The sequence below is a fragment of the Crocodylus siamensis genome, chromosome 15 (assembly GCF_052110815.1).
Source record: "Crocodylus siamensis isolate JL-2025a chromosome 15, ASM5211081v1, whole genome shotgun sequence".
Lineage (NCBI taxonomy): Eukaryota > Metazoa > Chordata > Crocodylia > Crocodylidae > Crocodylus > Crocodylus siamensis.
In genome coordinates this window covers 37,389,731-37,403,019 of record NC_143409.1, presented here as the reverse complement: position 1 = coordinate 37,403,019, position 13,289 = coordinate 37,389,731, and the positions used below count along the sequence as shown (strand labels likewise).

The following is a 13,289-nucleotide window of genomic DNA, read 5'->3' as shown; positions in this document are numbered from 1 at the left end:
GGTTACCATATTTCCAGTTTCAAAACAGATGACATCTAGGGGAGGTGGGATGGGGGAGGGAGTATATGATTGCGGGGGGGGGAATGATATGCCCGTGCTCTGCCCCTCACTCCCAAGCCACAATACCCCACCCCTCAGACCATGCTGGTGCCCCCCACTCCCAAACTGCAGTCCTCCCACCCCTGCTGATACACCTCACTCCCAGTCCCCCACCCACCGCCCTGCTGGTATCCCTAACTCCTGAATCCTAGCCCCCTGCCCCTGCCCTCTCACTCTGCTGCAGCCATACTGCTGGCAGGCGCGGACGCGCACGCGCACACCCCCCCCCCCCCTCCTGCCTGCAGCTGCCGGGGTCAGTGTGCAGACCATGTGATGCTCCAGCCTCCAATTGGCCTGCCCCCCTCCCTCAAGCAGCTTGCTGGGGTCAGCCAGCATGTGCCGAAAGCAGAGGCAGAGCAAAACCCTGGCTTTGCTGATATTTAAAAAAAAAAATGCCTAGATGGAGATGGGAGGACCCAAAAGAGGACATGTCTGGGAAAACCCAGATGTACAGTAACCCTACTTTAGCTGTAAAGCCACACAGCTTTGAGTCTCAGTTCTTTATCTCTTTTTAAAATCTGCTATGAGTTAACTAGAGAGCTTTTGCCTATGCAGTTGGAGAGTGAAACAAAAACAATCAACTAAGAAAAAAGGACGGAAGGACAGACACAGTTGGAATGATCATTTGCAGAACCCTTCATTTGCTTTATGGACAGTATGAAAAATCTGAAGAACCCAGTGTGTGTAGCTAAAGAAAATTTCAAGATTCAGGAACTCAGAAGACAAAGACTAAGATTCAGGTAGTTGAGGAGTTTGCAGTTGGTTTAAATCCAGGATAACTAGTAAGTCCTAACTTATAACAAGTAGGTTATTCTACTAAAAAGGTCCTTCTTTTTTGTTCAGATGCTAAGCTCCTGTTCCCATTTTAGAGCAACCACCAGAAGCAGCCTTCCCTGACTGCAGTGGTAAGCTTGTTAAGCTATCAGCCATCTTAAAAGAAATTCCACTGTTCAACAAATGCAACAAAGAGCACAGTAACTGGGAGAGTGCCAGGCCCCACAGCAATAATTCACAACTCAGTTCACTAAGCACTGCCCAAATCCATGAAAGTTTTTTCCGTTTTCATGGTAAAAACTAAGGAGAGAAATAAAACAGTCATAGACCAAATCAATAAATAATAGTAGCTGAACAAACCACCACATAATAGGACAAGCTGTAAAAATAAAAATGCATTATATTACTCATTTTATGGTCAGTTTAAGTTTCTCTAAAATTCTAGTGACACTTATTTGGGAACACCTGCATTATTCACTCATTGCTCCTCATCTCCATATGGGTTATTTAGTCATCATAGATTAGACATCAGTTTCATGGCAATAAAACCTTCACAGCACTTCAGTTAACGCCCCACTTATTCTTTGTGTGAGGGCACACAATGTGCTACTTTGGTACTATGCAGTTTGAGGCCTGGATAGTCAGAACCCCATTTATCTGATCATCAAAAGTTTTACAACAAGCCTATCACTCTGTGTATCCCAAGCTGTACCTTGTTAAAGCAATTTAATAATAAAACAATTATTATTGTTACTTATATTTGTCAGCACCAGATGAGCTTAATGGAAACAAAATCCTGGTCAGTTAATAGTACTACCAGAGGGTACCTACAGCATACTCTATCTTGTAACTAAGATGTTCTGTCTGTTTGAAAATCTTGATATCTCCAATTTATATTTCAGGAAGTTATTAACAATCCACAATTGTACTTTTATCTCAATATTGCACAATAGTGAAAACTGAGCAAAATCCCACCCCAAAATGAAATCAGGGGTTTTGCTTCCCTCTGGCCACAGTTCAGTTCCTCAGTTGCTTTATTGAGTGTCTGTTGTTCAGGACTTCCTAATGAGGCTTTCTATTAAACCCATGTTTTGTCTCATGCATACTATAGCTTTTACTTGTATATTTTCTAAAAAATGTAGGAGCAAAACTACTTGACTCTGTAAGAGGTCCTGTCCTGCTGCAGACATTTGGTTCAGTTCACTATAAAACTAAATTGTGCCAAATTAGCTTAATTAGGAAAGTGTCTGGAACCAAACCAGTTCACATGAAGTAAGGAATAGTGAATGCTTTGCCTCTGATTTTGCTCAACAAATAAAAATTGGTTTTACTGATTAGTAAACTCTGGGGGCAACACATCTGTTACTGTTTAGATTTCCTACAATCTGGAGTAACTGTAACTGCAGAGGATAGTACAATATCTAAAACACTGCTGGTTTTAAGTAAATAGAATACATGTATTTATTTGGTTTTACTGCTTATATTTAGTGTGCTCTGTGAACAAAGTACACGACTCTCATTTTCCACCAGGAAGGTTAATCCGAATCTGAGCAACTTACATAGACATCCAGGATCTCGTTTGTTGGACCATCTGCTAAAAATGACTCCCCCGCAGTGCTAGAGATTTCATTTGGGCGTTTATATGTGAACATTGTCCCGCCTCCTTCATATCTCCCCGGTCGATCAATTGCCCAGTTTCCATTGATGATAGACCGTCCTGATCGACTCCGAAGTGCTGTTGAGAGGAGGGAGGACAAACACATACAAATGCTGATCAGATGAAATCGTCTTGGCATACCAGTGCCCAATCTGCTATACATGTACTCAAACAAATTCAGGTAACTGGATTATGCTGGAATGAGGCAGTATGGCTGGCTCAAAATAATGCAGAAGGTATGTTACTGGTGCAGAAAAAAATGACCTAAAAACCCAAACCCTTAAGTGAATGCATGAATTAGTATTCTGCAGGAAGAGAAAAGTATACAAATTGACTAGATAATTTTTCTTAATGGTTTTTCATAGGCTGTCATGTGATTCTTTGTTTCAGACAGCTAGACAGGTATAAAGAATACACCTGGATAAAAAGGAAGTGGTTCCTAAACTTCTTTATGCATTCCTGTGAGTCTGTATTTAGTGGTTTGAATACAGTGGAACACCAAAGTGGTAATCACTACATCTGCTACACAGAAACACCAAGAGCACAATTCATAAACCAGTGTGCACATTGGCTCACTGTTGTGAAGTGTTCTAGTTATTATTTTTCATTCAACCATTTGGCAATTTTTCTATTTTCCTTTACAGAAAACACATTTTGCCAGAACAGCTGCAAAGTCCTGATCCGTAAAGCCATTTGGAATGAACGGTGTCTGAAAACACCAGTGGGACATCTAGCATAGTGAAAAGTGGCTTGCAGAGTAAGAGAGTAGGCAGGGTTTAGGATCCATTTGTGAAAAATTTTGTTTCTGTGACTTTGGTAAGTCACTTACCCTTTCTGTAAGTGTCCTCTGTCTATCTAGAAATGAAGATAAGTTTCTTTTTTCACTGTCTGGTCTACCTGGATTGTAAACTCTTGGGGACAGAAACTGTGATTACATGTGTATACAATACCTAATTAAATATTATTACTATTATAACTTCTGTTCTACAATAGTGTCTAGGTATCCAAATAAAAGTGGGGTTACATTGTCTAAGCACTGTACATACGCATAGATTCTATGCACAGCATGCCTTATAGTAATTGTAGAAAGCTGCTCACATTTTGGATAAATACTCACAAAAACAATGAGGTTCTATGATACCCTATACTCTGTCCTGCCTAGAAGTACATTTCTGAAAAAAATGAAAGGAAACATTCAAGGTGCTGATTATCATTTATAAAGTCTCTCTCAGAGGAAGAATCAGATACTTCAAAGACTTCCTTTGCAGCAGTAGTAATTGACAGCAACATTCTCTGTTTTACACACAGGTATTTAAGCAGTCTAGATGAATGGGAAACTGGAGAGTAAATGAAACATTGACAAATGTAAACTAATGCAGATGGAAAGAGAGAACACTGATACTATTACAAAAGTCTAAATACCTTACAAGGTTCTAAATTAACTGTATCAAATCAAGAAAGGCACCTGGACCATACTGTAGGTAGCTCAATGAAAACTTCTGCTCAGTGCAAAATTGTGGTCATAAGGAAAGTTGGGACATAAGGAATGGAACAGATCACAGAATTATATACATAAATGATGCAGCCTCTAGAATACTATGCACAACACCAATTTCCTCATCTCAAAAAGGATATTGCAGAAAAGGAGTTCAGAAAACAGCAATAAAGTGATCCAAGGTTCGGAAAAATATTTTTGAGAGGGTGAAAAGATTGGGATCGATTATGTTACAAAGGAGAGAAGTACAAGGGAACATGACAAAGGTAAATAAAAAATGAATGTAGATGGGTAGATCTCTATACTGCCCCTCATCTCAGAGACACTGACGCGTCTACATGTGAAATTAATGGACACAATAAACTCCAGTGCATATTATTGCTCCAGCACTGCTTTTACACATACACCCAAGACCGCAGCACACTGAGTTGAGTCAGAGCAGCCCCAGCTGGCAGGGTGCCTGGGCAGGTCAGCCCAAGGTGCTCTGACCCAACTCAACATGCTGCAGACAGGCTGGCTGGGGCACAAGGCTGCTCCAGTGCAGGACTAGCCAACAGACAGCCCCCACCCTGAAGCACCCTCACGCCCAGACAGCCCCATCAGTGTCTACATGTGCACTGCTGTGCATTAAATAAGGCTGTTGTAGAACAGTACTTGTGTTTACAAGTACCAACCTACAGAGGAGTTCATTAGTTTCCTGAAGCCTAACAGGGCTGCATGTGTAGGCACTGGGACTTTACTGAGAACCTAATTAGGCAACTCTACAGTCTTGTGTAGATGCATCCACTGTTTCCTAAATAAGAATATTAGAGGGAGAATAAATGGAAATAAGGCTGTGTCAATAGCTGGGCTGATATCATAGTAGTTAATGCTATCACATAGGAGACTCTAATCTACCTACATACCAGAGGGCACTGCTATTTCACAGGGCTTAGCAATCCTTCCAGTAATAAACTCATGTAGTCGCAGTGCTCCAGATGCTGTTGGTTCTGGAAATTTGCAAACACACTTACCAAATAAACTGAAGAACTATGAGACACTTATGAGTGAGTGATTTGCTCATATAAAATATTTTCCAACATGGTCAGAATGTATCTGAGGTAGCCAGGTATAACTCCAGCTAAATTTAACAGGTTTAAAATGACAGACTGTGTATATAAGATTTTGACCAGAAGTGGCCAGCCCACACCACATGGGCTACAAGCAGCACATGTAATCTGTGTGTGTGATACGTGGCAGATTGGGCAGGGGGCAGAAAGCAGAACAATAGCTTGGGGAGGCAAAGGGAATTGGAGTGGCCCTTGGGAAGGGTGCAGAGCTTGAGTTATGACACAACTGCCAAAGAGATTGCCCTCCCTTGTTTAATTTATTGGGCTCCCTCTCCTGCAAACAATAAATTATACATATATTGTTTAATGAAATGCCTGCTGCAAAAGTGAGATGGCAAATGAACGTCGTAAGTGATAAAGTGTCTAGTTAAGGCCATCTTAATGAAAAGAGATTGTATTTAGAATTCTTTCACTTTGTAAAGCCCATACTGAGGTTGACCATAGATGTAGACCCTAATCTCAATGAAACATAAAATTACCTCTATTCCTCCCAGGCAAATGGTCCTCCAAAATGGACTGGGACTAGCAAGGTCTGAAGTGATGACAATGCCCTTATGTACAACATCCAGTGGTGTTTTCTGACACCACACAAGGGGTATCTACACATGCTATTAGCATGCAGCAATAAACTCTAGCACATATTGCGCAGAAGTTTATTGTTCTCAGGTGTGATGTTTGAACATACGCCTGGGTCTGCAGCACATTGAGCCAGGCTGGAACATCTGGCTGGCATGGGAGCTAGGAGGTTAATCTGCCAGCCCAGAGCTGCTCTGACCTGTCTAAGAGGGACTGGATGGGGCACGAGGGTGCTCCAGTAAGGAGCTACCTAGCAGGTAGGCAAAGCACTTGAAGCACCTTTGTACTCTAGCCAGCTGGGTCAGCCTCTACATATGCATGAAAAAACCCCACAGCACGGTGCATAATTATGGTGCATTAAGCTTAATACCTGTAATAACAAGTACTAACTTAATGTGTCGTAATCAGTGCTATTGTACAGTATTGTCAACATATTTTTTTAATGTGATGCTAATATGCAGTAAATTAATTCTACTGTGCATTAGCACAGCATTTGCTGTGATGTGCTAATGTGCATTTGAATTAGTCTACTGCGCTTCTAACTTCTAGTGTAGATGTGACTAAAGAGGACTAAGTTTCTCCCAAGAGAAGAAAGTAGTAGTGAGCATGCATTCACTCGGCATGTGAGAGATGATAAAGATAATTCTTCCTGGTGTTCCCCTTAGAGAGGTGGTAGAAGGGAGCAGTTCTCCAGTGCTCTCAACAAAGCATTATGCTAAGTGACCTAATTACAAAATTAGAAGAGTTCTACTTTGGTTTTGTCTTGCTCATGGCTCTGAGTACACTGAAAAACTCTGGGTGGCTTTAATGGAAGGCAGGGTAGATTTAACCTTATAGACTAACTAGAGATATAGCTAGCACAAGCTTTCGTTAGAAATTCTGGATAGACACTAGACAGATGGAGTGATGTTTACATGAAAGAGTGAGTGAACACCAATGTGACATCATATAGAAAGACACAGGGCATTTTTACATGAATTTTGGGACATGGCGCTGGGTGCTTTAATTAGTGAGCCACGCTAATTAGAAGTGCCCATGCATCACGTGTACCAGCATCTCTGAAAAATGCTGAAAAATGGCTATGGGGCACTTTGAACTAAAGCTCATTGAACGTGTTTTATTTCAAAGCACCCCACCACTATTTTTTCAGCACGGGGGCGCGGAAGCCTGCCAGAGTGCATCAATTTCCGTGCTCCAGCAGACTTGATTAATTTCCAGGTCCTGAAGAAGACTGCCTGCCCGTCTGTAGGAGCCCACAAAGCCCTGTGGCAGACAATTTTAATTTCCCTGGACACTCCATTGCTGACCTCAGGGTAGCTGTTCGTGGGCAAAAAACTTTAAAAAGCTGATTTAAATAGGAAATTGTAAAACAAGAAATCATTCACAGACTGGATTGTGTTAGGTATGGTTTAAAAAGGGACTACAGATTCTTATCATATTACGTGGATCAGTTTTTGTGACCCCTTTGTTCCTATAGGTGCAGCTCCATGGAGACCCTGAGCCATTTTCTGCTGCCTGAGGCTGAGGGAATATGCAATGACCAACCTACCAGACACCAGACTCATACACAGCAAAAGGACAGTTCCTGAACTCCACCTGAGAGCTGCAGCCCTACTCTGGACCTATATATAAGCTGTTTCCACTCTGAGATTATGAAAAAAACCCACATTTATGTTATAATCTTTCCTGCTGAACAGAGCAGTAACTAGGATGTTATCATACAGCAGGTGCCACTGTTGTCAAGGACAAAACAACATACATACTGGCAGCCTTGAGACAACCGACCAATAAGGAATTTTACAAAATCCTAACAAAGGGCCCCATGGCACAATACCAGGAGGAACTAGATGAACTCCTACAGAATCTACATCAGAAAACATAGAAGGACTACATCCTTTGAGCCCAGGCTGGCAAATTTGCTTAATACCCAAGATCCACAAACCAGGCAGCCCAGGACACCACATGGTCTATGGCACTGGCACCATCAAGGAGGGAATTTGTGGCTACGTAGACTCTGTCCTCTTTCCATATGCCACCGATGTTGGAGCATCCAGTTATTTGAAAGACATCATAGATTTTTTAAAGAGATTGGACTCCAGTGACAAATTTCCAGCTAATACCACACTAGCCACCATGGATATCATGTCTATACTACAACATCCCCCATGAAGATGGATTACAAACCATTAAGAATATTATCCTCAATTACTGGTACAGGCTTTAATGATACAATTTTATTTTAATTTATGCTCTTCAGAGATGCACTATTTAGGGATGCCTTAAGTCTATTTGGTGCCTGAATCTCTACTTTTCTGATATGTTGTTATAGTTTCTCTACCTCATATCTTAGCTGACACAAATAATATATTAAGTCAGAAAGCAGGGTAGAGATGTACCTAACTGACTAGGAGATGCCTAAGCTTTTATGAGCAAGACCTCACTTGGTTTGATGTAGTGAAACATGGCTTTATTTTAGTTATACACTCTATAGTCTCATTCATTATAGGTTTCTGGGAGGCAAAGTTAAGATGCATAAATTGTAAAATATGGATTATTATAAATAGCGATGAAAAGGAATAACTGTAAAAGACATATTATTTATGTTGTTACATTAAACACCTGCAAAGCAGACTGTTTTGCAAACTCTACTGGATCCTGGTTTTACATTATCTTTAATACAGAACCCCCCTACTTTTAGGGGTCTAATTTTATGATGTGAACATTTTTCTTACATAGTTACTTAAAAAAATAATCAGAATATCAGAGTTCAGAAATGAAAAAAGTGCTGGTAAATATTAAACTATTGTTAATAATGAAGCTGTAGAAAGATGGCTGTCTGGAAAACTGTAAGTCTATTAAACTGTCATTTGAAATTCATCATCTGACAGGTGTAAGAGAGGCCTTCCCATAAAAAAAAGAAAAAGAAAATTTAACCTTACAGTTTGATCACCTTGCACTAATTGCCTCCAGCCTCAAGAATGCTTATGATGCTGATATTCTTAGCCAAAGTATGAAAAAGTATAAAGATTATTAAGCAATTTCTCATTAAGGTACAGCTTGATTTCATCTACTTTAGGGCCAGCTTCTCAGATAAAACTGTGCATGTTACAGTTCCCTTCAATGCTCTGCACCAATAGTATGGTATGTCTTTGACTACAAATTCTCATCAATGCTTTTGTTTGGGCTGGGATTCAAAAAAAAGGAAAGCTCAATATGCTATAAAACAAAATCTGTACTTGGGGTTCTTAAAAGCATTGAGGTTTGCAGAGTTCAGCTTGTAGCACTTTTTTAATGACAGTGTTTTGTAGCTCTTTTCTCACTGTTTATAGATTCTTTATTGCTTCTACTGTCTCTGACACTGGAAAGATGAGGATAGATTATATCAAACTCTGCAGAGTAAAGTTCTGAAAACCACATGTTCTAACGCTTTCACTCGTAGCAGCAGTTCCCTACAGCTGGTGTATAATGATACCCGGCATGTGAAAAAATTACCTTAATTTGCATTTTCCCACAAACAGGAGAGGTAAACTTAAAAAAAAAAGCCTAGATCCCCAAATTATCACCAGCCCAAGAGGTAGGGCTTTGAGAGAGACGCCAAGTTATCATTAGCTAGAATGGCAAGAGTCAGCAAGACTGAAAATACAGTAAAATGGTTACCTTTTATAACCTTGACACGTGGACTGCAACTGAGGCCAGTACCCTCAGCCAAGTTTTGTAGTGTAATTCCATTTTACAGTAATTCTACTGTGCTGTAATTCTATTTTTTTTTAAATTGCCCTTCATCCTTGTGGAGAAAATATGACCCAAGTCATATATACAGAAGAGATATACACAATATACACCAGAGACACTAAAACCAGAAGATAAAGAAAAACAGCCTACCATGTATTCTTCTTTTATTATACTTTTAAAATACATTCAGTTTTAGGCCAACCTCACAATTTTAGTTTTTGATGCTTCACGCTACTTGTATTTGCTATAGCGCTAGTAAAAAATCCTACAGTTGCGAAATTAGTTGTGCTCCCCGCTACCTAAAAGTTTCAAAGTTTTACACCTTAACATTTCTGGGGTTCCTCCAGACCACATCAGGACTATCTGAACCGCTCCTACATCTGTAGCACTGCCAGGAAAAGGAAATGTTCACTACTGATTACTAGAAGCTGTAAAGGGCTTAGTCAAGATAAATGGGCTACTTCATCTTTTCCCTCTCCCTCCAATCAACTAACAAGTAAACAGTGATGGTCTGCTCTTCAAAAGCCCTACCTAATTTTATCCATTAGCCAGTATCTTGAACAAGATTAAGACACTTCATTCATTTTACTCAATTCCTCAAAGGTGCCCTGCTCTGGAATATATGTGTAGCATTACTTAAACTCCAGATTCAGGAAGATTTAGGGAAAATCTAAATAAAAGCTTTCATACCACTGCACATTCCTTGAATGCAGCTTCCACAGATGTCCACATGTCTGACAATAGCAGCTAGCAAATATGATACAGTGCACCAAGATTGGAAGATTGTCTATCCGTTTAAGCTAAAAAACATCATTTCCCTACTTGGGCCTGCTCTCCAGACACAGTGTATGGCTTCCTAATGGCAGAAGGACTGCGCTCAATTATAGCAGGCCAGGAAGCTTTCTGGTCTTTTTGGAATCTTCAAACTAAACTGTCCAATTCCCAGGGACTCACGTAAGTGCCGCAATGACAACGTAAGAGACGTGAACCTGCACAGTAAAGCAGCACTCTCTCATTGTCCATACTAAAATGGCAGCTTCATTACAAGAGTGAATTATTAGTGAGTCAGTGAACATAAATGGGACATCAGTCACTTAACCTCTGGGTGCCTGGGCAGAACAGGGCTGCTTAGACACGCAGATAAAGTTGGGGAAATCCCAAAACATTAGTGGAAGACAAACCACAGGAGAGGTACAGGGAAGTCCAACAGTGAAGTGGCTGTGACAATTGCCCAGGAGACCCAGGTTCCAGGCTGCTCCACAACCAGAAGGGGTCTGAATTTGCATCTCTTGCTTCCCAGCAGGATAATCTAACTCTAGTCCAACCTTTCTGAACGTGGGGCCGGATCATGAACTTTTTATCACCCAGTGGGCTGGTGAGCCATATTCAACGACCTCACAGGAAGCGGTAGCACATCACCACCCCAAAACAAAAGTACAGTGTTTACTTTTGTTTCTCATCGCAGCACCTCGGGCCTCAGAAAACAGCTTGGAGGGCTGCATGGCAGCCCGCGGGTTGCATGTTGGACAAGCCTGCTCTAGTCCCTCTATTGCCTGACTTGGAGGCCAATTTCAAGAGGAAAGCTAAAAGAATGCTCTGCCTAATACCTAATTTTTTTCTTGGTGGTTTTAGTGCCCTAATCAGTAGGCTACTGCACTTTAACATAGGAAGGCAGCTTCCTCCTCTTTATTACTTCTGACATATACCTGGACAATCTCATTCTACCACACCTGGAAATAAAATCTAACCTGTATAAGTGGCAAAAATTGTAGTTATGCTTCTTAGTAAGTGTGCAGCCCCAAATGTCCACGGTTCAGAGGAAGGTAATGGAAAACTGTGCTTATGGGAAACCTCAGGACAATCCCAGGTACTGAGCAATAGACTTAACAGTAAATAAAAACACATCTAACAAACACAAAAGTGACTAGTCATATTAGCCTGAATTCAAGGACGAGGTAGGACAGGATGGCAACAATCTAATTCATCAGATGCTATGAACAGGCTGGTACAATGAAAAAAGATGTTATAAAGAAGGGAAAAGGGATGGGGAGGCATCTACTAAGGCCCCCTCTATACATTACAAGTATTGCACAATTAACTGGTTAATTGCACAATTACCTTATGACCAGCTACACATGCAAAATAGCTATTATACAATAAAAAGCTCCAACCAGCTATAAAGTTAGACCTAGTACTCAAAATTGTGTACTAACTTTAAAGTTCAATATCAACTAGCTATAATTTACACTGTCTCCCCCAGAGCTGGGAGCCCCGTTATCTGTCAGGGCTCCTAGTTGCAGGGGTGCACCATGCCCAGTTTGAAACCCCTGAGCTCAGGCAGCATGATCCCCAAGGCTTAGGGGTGTCTGAAACCCCCATCCCACACAAGGATCTCTGTCCCAGCTATGTCACATGCATAGCCAGGACTGATTGTCCCCAGACCTGACAGGGTGCAAGTCCTTCATCTGATGGGGCTCTCAGTCCCAATAGGGTTCTTTGCCCAGGCCGTGCCTCACGCACAGCTGGGACCAAGAGTTCCCACAGCTGATGGGGCTCTCAGTCCTGGCTGCAGGCACGTGTGAGGTGTAGCTGGGGACAACAGCCCCATCACTTATGGGGTCCCTCTGTCTGAATTGTGCAAGAGGTACAGCCAGGGCCAAGAGACTTGGTCAGCTGCAGGACCCTCAACAAAGGGGGCTCCCAGCCATGGGAACCTCCTTCTTACCAGTACAGGGGGAGCCCAGGATCAGGTGGCCCCTGCATTGGCAATAAGGCATGACTGGATTTAATATGTGATCTCACAATTGTGCCTTCTGCCATGTACATGTGAGCCACACAATCATGCCTCCTGGCATGCATTTGGCATGGGTGAACATTAAATCGAATTACACCTTTACCTGCATGTGTAGAGGAGGTCAAGAGGTGTAACAAGTGGGTTGATTAAATCAATGGAGATTAACAAGGCAGCTGATACCTAGAGAAACCCTGCAGTTAACAGCTAGTCAAGTTAATGGGCTAAGAAAACATAGTTCCTGTTGAAACAATGGTTGATACAATCTTATTTTTAAGTTAGTTTTTAAAGTTTTGCTTTTTAAGGACAACTACTCCAAGGTCACTTAAGAGGTTAAATGGATGATGCCCATCCATTCTTTTACATAGGCATTGCCCTGTCTGGCCCATGTGGAAAAGAGGGACACGGTTAAGTTGGTGATGGCTTATATGATGCTGGTAGAGGAGGAAGTAAATGAACCCTGGGGTCACAGTTTGTGTTGCTTGGTCCAGTAATGATTTAGTCAGTGATGTTGAGGGGACACAACTAGCACCTGGGTCAATAGCAAGGCTGGTAGCTCAGTGGGATCTGGAGTTGCATAGCCTACTGCTGGAGAGATAGCATTTGAAGTCCCAGGGGCTGCCGTAAGCCAGGACAGGCTTTTCACTCAAAACTGCGTTAAGATGGTTAGGATTTCCAGGAGAAATTGTAGGCCATTAATAATGTGTCTGAGGTCTTCAAGCTGGAGGCTGTAAGTGACAAGTAGGGGGACTCATGGGTGTTGTAGCACACTGGGGCAAGCTCTGAGTCAGTTCCATTGATTTAAGTGGCTATAGTTTTGGCACTGTATCGTAAGTGTAGGATGTGTATTGCCATCCTTGGCACACGGTGCTACCCGTGGCTGTGTCCAAATGTTTGGGACCTGGGGTGCCAGGTAGCTTTACCCCTACTCAGCTCACCTAGAAACAGTCAGAGGCTCCTGAGAGGAGAGGCTCCCTTTTACAATGGAGATACCTTGCAGATGCAAAAATAACTATTTACAGAATTTAAATTATATACAGGAAATAATATCAGAAG

At 41.7% G+C, this 13,289-nt stretch overlaps 1 protein-coding gene across 4 annotated transcripts in view; it reads right to left on the bottom strand.

Annotated features, from left to right (window-relative positions):
• Positions 1-13,289, bottom strand: part of THSD4 (thrombospondin type 1 domain containing 4) — a 698,655-nt gene that overhangs the window by 95,817 nt on the left and 589,549 nt on the right. For all 4 annotated transcript variants that reach the window (XM_090028684.1, XM_090028685.1, XM_090028683.1 and 1 more), the window contains one exon: positions 2,433-2,608. In XM_090028684.1, the coding sequence (XP_089884810.1) occupies positions 2,433-2,608 (176 nt within the window). The remainder of the gene's footprint in view (positions 1-2,432; positions 2,609-13,289) is intronic.